The following is a 7,867-nucleotide window of genomic DNA, read 5'->3' on the forward strand; positions in this document are numbered from 1 at the left end:
CCTGGCCATGATGGAGTAGATATTAATTACACACCATCATAGCATTTGTAACATAGATTTACTTCATTGGCATAGAGCTGTAAAAACAAAATGAGTGAACCCATAAACGAAAGATGAAGAGAGGTAGTGAACTCCAATTACAAAAAGGACTACTGCATTAAACATATGCAGATGAGGGACTCCAAATTTGGAAAAGATGACCCTGTAAAGTGCCACACCCATTCCTGAGAGTATATAAATGCCTCACTTGAGGAGTAGTGATATATTCAAACGTAGAATCTTCTGTCAGTCAGCTGAACTCACATCTCCTGCCAACATGTCCTACAGCTGCTGCTCTGGAAACTTCTCCTCCCGCTCCTTTGGGGGATACTTGCGTTACCCCAGCTCCTCCTGTGGCTCATCCCACCCCAGCAACCTGGTCTACCGCACTGATGTCTGCTCTCCCAGCACCTGCCAGGTGGGCTCCTCCCTCCACAGTGGCTGCCAGGAGACCTGCTGTGAACCTACCAGCTGCCAGACATCCTGTGTGGTGTCCAGACCTTGCCAGACGTCCTGCTACCGCCCGAGGACCTCCACGCTCTGCAGTCCCTGCCAGACGACTTGCTCTGAGTCTCTGGGTTTGGGGTCCAGCAGCTGCCGTTCCCTGAGCTATGGATCCAGAAGCTGCTACTCAGGCTGTGGATCCCAGGGTTTAAGACCCATGAGTTACAGAGTCTGTGGCTTCCCTTCTCTGGGCAATGGATCCAGATTCTGCCCCTCAACCTACTTGGCTTCTAGGAGCTGTCAGCCTTCTTGTTATAGACCAACATGTGGATCTGGCTTCTTCTGATCACCTTATTAAATTTCTAATCTTGTTGTCCAATCTCACCAATGCCTTTACTCATAATCTTTATTATCTCTGTCACCTACAGGAAGATCTTTGATTATCAAATCTTCACCTTGTCTCTGGCCCCAAATAGTGGCTGACAGACTTTATTTGAAAAATTCTGTAATTAATGTACTAATTGAAAATAAAATCTAAAGTCTGCATTGGAGATAAAATTTGTTATTGGATTTTCTTTCAAAATTATATTAAAAGCCAAATCATTATAATCTAACAAACTTACTAGTTCTGATAACCAGCTATGTTTATTGTTGCTATTAGTTATTTCTTGACTAGGCTTTTGATTGTGATAGATAATGATGATATTATTAAAAGATCAATATGCACCTGGAAATATTTTGAAATCCTAAGAAATTGAGGATTTGAATTTTGAGGGACCTCAGATATTTTTCTTTAACTACAAGTAGTAGTAAACTATTCTTTAAGTACATAGACTTTTATGAATTGAAATTTGACTCAGGAATTAAATTGATTCCCTCACAAGATGTGGGAACACCAACAAGCATAATGCAGCAGACTAGTTGATAGTTATATAAGGAATGCAGAGAACAAAAATAATATTTACATTTATATGGTAAGGCTTATACATAAAAGAAAAATTGAATAGAAGACAAATGAAAATGATTATGTATGAATTTTAAGTTATTTTGCTTGAAGTCACCTACCATTTCTTGATAAAAGTGATAAACACCTGCATCTCACTGATGAGTATTCAACATGGTCTTATCTCCATATGTGTAATGAACAATACCACAAAATTTGAGTGAAGAATCTAAAATCATAAGGATAATTTCCACCTTGGTTTTTACTCATGTTTCAAACTAAAAGATAATTAACATTTGATACCATCAGGAGTGATGATTTAATGTGTATCTCAACAAAAAATGGGGAAATATTACTTCTCTTTTTCATGGTAATATTGTCTGTTATCTCAGGCAAAGTATTTTCAGGAATAACAAAGTGCAAAAATAGATTTTGATAAAGAACCTAAAACTGAGAACAAAAAGAGTTAACATATGTTTAGTAAATGTGCCTGCACCTTATTTCTTTAAGCTGTACAACAGCCCTTGGAGAAAGATACCCATTATGAATCTGTTATGTTAAATGCAAGAAAAGGGAGATGCAGAAAGAATAAGGAACTCATAAAGAATACCTGTCCCATAGCATCTTAAAAGGTGAAATTTGTTTAGAATTGCAAAGACATAACAGTATTAGAAGGGGCAAAGGGGAAATCTGGGCAGATGAAATAAAATAAGCACAGTAGAAAAGACTGAAAATTATTTTTATATTCAAGGAATGAATGGAAATTTGGTTAACTTACAATTGAAGATTTTATACAGTGTGAGAAAAACAAACATGGTTAAAAATAGTTAAGTAACTGCCCCTCAATCATTTAGAGGTATTACATTTTCTTTACTTCTTTTTTTAAAAGATTTTTATTTATTTAGGAGAGACACAGAAAGAGAGGCAGAGACACAGAGAGAGGGAGGAGAAGCAAGCTCCATGCAAGGAGCCTGATATGGGACTCGATCCTGGGAATCTGGGATCATGCCCTGAGCCAAACACAGACACTCAACCGCTGAGCCACCCAAGTGTCCCACATTTTGGTTACTTATTTAGGGGTATTATACTTTAAATTGCAATAATTCTTGTTTCCATTGCATCCATTCAAACTTTTAAAATAGGTTTGTGGGATGCCTGCGTAGCACAGTTGGTTAAGCCTCCGACTCTTGGTCTTGGCTCAGTTCCTGATCTCAGGACTATGAAATCAAGTCTCAGGTTGGGCTCAGCACTCAGCTTGGAGTTAAGACTCTCCTTCTGCTTTTCTCCTGTCCCCCTACGCTTTCTAACATAAATAAATAGATATTTAAAGTAAAATAATTTTGTGATTGGACACTCTTACTCTTATTTCTCACCTATTCTAGCCACTCTTTAATATATTATAAGATAAATCTTTCATCCAAGAATTGGTTAGGAATTTTAAGCTTATTCCTAAAGGGGGAATAAGATAAAAATTAATATACTTACAAATGAAAATATTATTTGGAAATTTCTTTTTTGTCTAGAAAATTTAAGCAAAGAAAATATATGTGAAAATGTCCAGAAATTATTATGGCCAAAATGTCGGGGAGATTTTAACAACAACAACAAAGTCGTAGAATTTGTGACTACTTTTAGATTAGGGATATTGTTGAATCCAAAAGAGGCTGATGAGACTCATGAGCTCAGGTAACTCCAAATGAAAGTTAGAAATTTCCAATGATTTTGACCAAAACTGAGACTCTGAACAATATGTTAGGACTAGGGAGAACCTTAAATATTTACCCCTTCCTATGAACTGAAATTAAGCTCCTAATCATGTCAATGCTTGATTAGATTAGCATGGTACACAAACTGGAGTAGCCACCCTGAAAAACAGTATGGAAGATCCCTAAAAAATTAAAAATAAAGCTATGCTATGATATGGGAATTTCACTACTAGGTAATTACCCAAAGAATACAAAAATGCAGATTCAACGGGATACACAGACCCTGATGTTTATAACAGCATTATCAACAACAGCCAAATTATGAAAAAAGCACAAATGTTCATCAACTAATGAATGGATAGAGAAGTTTTAGTATGTGTGTGTGTATATTATATATATATATATATATATATATATAATATGTGTGAATGGATAGAGAAGTCATAGTGTGAATGGATATAGTGTGTGTGTATATTTATATATATATTATGTATGTGTGAATGGATAGAGAAATTTTATAGTGTGTGTATAATATACATATATATATGGAATATTGCTCAACCATGAAAAAGAATTAAATCTTGCCATTTGCAGTGATGTAGATAGAGCTAGAGAGTATTATGCTAAGTAAAAGAAGTCAGAGAAAGACAAATACCATATGACTTCACTCATATGTAGAATTTAAGAAAAATCCAGATGAACGCAGGGGTGAAAAAGACAGAGAGAGATAGAAGCAAACCATAAAACAGACTCTTAAATATTCAGAACTCAGACTGAGGGTTGATGGAGGGAAGGTGGGCAGGGGGATGGGTTAAACAGGTGATAGGCATTAACGACTTCACTTGTTGTGATGAGCACCAGATAGATGTTGTATGGAAATGTTAAATCACTGTATTGTACAGGCAGCCCGGGTGGCTCAGTGGTTTAGCACCGCTTCAGCCCAGGGTGTGATCCTGGAGACCTGAGATCAAGTCCCACGTCAGGCTCCCTACATGGAGCCTGCTTCTCCCTCTGTCTGTGTCTGTGCCCCCCCCCCCTCTCTCTCTGTGTCTTTCATGGATAAATAAATAAAATCTTAAAAAAAAATCACTGTATAGTACACCTGAAACTAATATCACACTATATGTTAACTAATAGGAATTTAAATAAAAACTTGAAACTACAAAAAAAATTATCATGGTATAGAGGTGAACTTAAACTATTTCTTTACATAGATAAACATAAATTATAAATGCAGGTATAGATTTAGAGGTATAGATATAATTGTATAGTTTTATACATAGATGAGTATATAGATGGTATACATAGATGACATAGATATAGATCATCTGATACCTTAGGGAAATTTACCAGACTTCAATAAGTGAAGAAATAACAAAATCCAAACTATATGCCAGGTAGTAGAATTCACTTTAGAAATAAAAAGATAGATTTAAAATTTTAAGAGAGAGAAGCATATTAAAAGAACCAAGTAGAGGGATGCCTGGGTGACTCAGTCTGCTAAGTGTCCAACTCTTGATTTTGGCTAGGGTCTTGATCTCAGGGTCATGAGATCCTCCTTCTCTCTCTCAAAATTTTCCCTCTTCCTCTGCCCCTCCCTCCACCTCTGCTCATGCTTGCTCTCCCTAAAAAAAAAAAAAAAAAAAAAAAAAAAAAAAAAAAAAAAAAAAAAAAAAAAAATTCAATAAGTTAAATGTAAATTGTTGAATGGATTGAAAATACATTATACATAGCTTGAGAGACAATTAGAGATTGTTATGGAGAACATATTTAAACTAACAAAGAGAATATATTGGCGTCAAACTGATGAACAAAAAAGAAGAGACAAATTTAAAGCAATAGTAAGATTGACAGCTGAATTCTAAACAGAAAAAGGAAAGTAGGAAGACATATATTCTCAAATTTCTGAAGAAAGAAAACTTTAGAGTACTTGACTAATGAGTATATATTTCAAAAATGAGGAGGGGGCACCTGGGTGGTTTAGTTGACTATCTGACTCTTGATTTTGGCACAGGTCATGATCTCAAGGTCATGGGATCAAGCCTGGAGTCGGGCTCTGGGCTGGGCATGGAGCCTGCTTGGGATTCTCTCTCTGTGCCTCCCCACTGCCTTGCTCCCTTTAAAAAAAAAAAAAAAAAGGAGAAATGTAGACATTTTCAGATAATCAAAACTGTAAATAATGAGTTACTAGCCTTTCATACCTAAAATATATAATAGAAATTATATATAGTCAGAAGCAAAATAATCCCAGAACATAGAAAAATATGTAAGAAGAAATGAAGAGTAAACAAAAGATATATATATATATATATATATCTTTATGTATAATTAAAAATGTAGAGTAAATTGGTCATATATATAATTATTACAATATATAATAAAATATACATATATTGGGTAAATTTAAACAAATTTTGGTCATAAAAACATGGAGGCAAATATATATCAATATGCATAAGCATACATGAAATTGCATTACAGAAAATCCTAACATAGTAGTACCTGACTTGGGATAAGGATAATTGACCTCAAGCTTTCTGACATTCTTGCACTGAACTAGAAATAGTAAAAGTATTCATTTCTATTAGCAAGTCAACAAGGCATGCTGTGAACTTTAAGGCAGTGCTGTCCAATAGAAATTTCTGTGTTGCTGAAAATATTTTTCTTCTAAAGATTTTATTTATTTATTTGAGAGAGAGAAAAAGAGAGTAAGCATGAGCAGAGGGGAGAGGGAGAGGGAGAAGCAAACCACCCCTTGAGCAGGGAGCCCAGTGTGAGACTTGATCCTAGGACCCTGGGATCATGATCTGAGCCAAAGGCAGATACTCAACCGACTGAGCCACTCAGGCACCCAAAATATTTTTGTCTGCATTTTCCAATATATGATATCCCACAGCCACATGTATCTATTTTGCACATGAAATGTGGCTAATATAACTGAGGAATAAATTTTTTTTTAAGATTTTATTTATTTATTCATGAAAGACACAGAGACAGAGAGAGTAAAAGACACAGGCAGAAGGAGAAGCAGGCTCCCTGCAGGGAGCCCCATGTGGGACTCCAGGATCACACCCTGAGCCGAAGGCAGATGTTCAACCACTGAGCCACCCAGGCATCCCACAAATTTTTATTTTAACTTAATTTTAATTGGTGTAAATTGAACTTGATATATGTGGCTAGTGGCTACTCTGTTGGATGGTTGGATGGTGTGGTGTTGGGGTAACCTCTAATGAATACAAAAATAATGGATATCATCCTGGAAGGTTGACAGAATGACTGTTAAGAAATATCTTTGTATTACATCTAATAACATGATGCTTTATATCTTATAGCAAACTTTGAAGTTAGTAAAATGGAAGTAGCATTTTCTTTCTTTCTTTCTTTCTTTCTTTCTTTCTTTCTTTCTTTCTTTCTTTCTTTCTTTCTTTCTTTTTCTTTCTTTTCTTTCTTTCTGTCTTTCTTTCTTTCTTTCTTTCTGTCTTTCTTTCTTTCTTTTTCTTTCTTCTTTCTTTCTTTTTTCCTGATGTATCTTTTTACTTTCTCTGTTTCCTTATGTTCAGGAAAATCTATTTTAAGCAGAAAATAGGTTTGATTTCCAGGTGCCTATGTAGGTTAAGCATCTACTTTCAGGTCAGGTCATGATCTTAGAGTCTTGGGATTGAGCCCTGCTTCAGGCTCCCTACTCTGCGAGGAGTCTGCTTTTCCCTCTGTCCTTCCCCCCTGCTCGTGATCTCTATCTCTCAATCAAATAAATAAAATGTTTAAAAAAATAGTTTTGATTTCTAGTCCAATATGATATTCTAAGTATTTTATATAGATTATTTAGTGTATTATATTTAATTATCAATACTTTAAGATCGAGATTTCTACTTACACGTTTACTTATGTAATAGTAAATTTTCACACTTTCAGGAGTAGTAGTAAAATGATGAAAGCTATAACTTTACCCTTTTAAGTTATTATTTTATAATCTTTAAAATTTTTAGTAAGTTTTCAAGAGATTTTCGTGATCATTCTCGATTACTATTTACTTCCACCTATATATTCAGAACCACGAATCACTTTATTAGTGTTATGGACAATGAATATTTAGACAACTCACTTATATTTCACTCTTTTTTATTGTTTCTTTCAATTACAAGTTCCCCTCTGAGGTAATTGTCTTCCTAACAGAAGAAAACACTTCAGTATTTGTTTTAGCTTAGGTTTGCTTCATGTGGAGAGTTCTATAAAAGAAAGTATTTTATAGTAGAAAGATAATCTTAAAGAAGTGTAGTAGGAAAAAAGTGTTTTTACAATGAAGGAGACAATTGAAGGAAAGAATCTAAGATAAAAATATGTAATAAGAGCTGTTCTAGGAGAGTAGGATCACTGGACACATTGTAATGACAGGTTACAAAGGGACAATGTATATATGAAAGGCCATAAACTATATTGATCCAGAACCCATTTTTATTGGAATTACACAGAAATGGGAAGATCTATAGTGTCACTAGTTATCTTCTCTTACCTCAAGACTATTTGACTCTTTGGGATTTTTCTCATATGTACAAGTTGGTATCCATTGAGACTCTTTCAAATTAGTCTTACTTAGTCATTTTGCCCTTAAATACTTGTCCTGATTCATCTCTGTGATCCACCATGTTTCTCGATCAATTTGTCTTATCTATTTTCCCTTTTCCATTGGATTTGAGAGGCAATATGTAATATAATGTAATATATGTAAATGAATTTT

General features: G+C 34.8%; 1 protein-coding gene across 1 annotated transcript; it reads left to right on the plus strand.

The window, feature by feature from the left end:
• The first annotated feature begins 316 nt into the window (after positions 1–316).
• On the plus strand, positions 317–829 carry LOC140621316 (keratin-associated protein 13-3-like). Its single transcript, XM_072806418.1, has one exon. It carries the CDS (start codon positions 317–319, stop codon positions 827–829), a length of 513 nt encoding a protein of 170 aa, XP_072662519.1.
• The last annotated feature ends 7,038 nt before the right edge of the window (positions 830–7,867 follow it).

The sequence above is a fragment of the Canis lupus genome, chromosome 30 (genome assembly GCF_048164855.1).
Source record: "Canis lupus baileyi chromosome 30, mCanLup2.hap1, whole genome shotgun sequence".
Taxonomy (NCBI): Eukaryota; Metazoa; Chordata; class Mammalia; order Carnivora; family Canidae; genus Canis; species Canis lupus.

Coding starts and splice junctions, on each gene's coding strand:
- LOC140621316 (XM_072806418.1), top strand. CDS start 317: ATGTCCTACAGCTGCTGCTCTGGAAACTTCTCCTCCCGCTCCTTTGGG.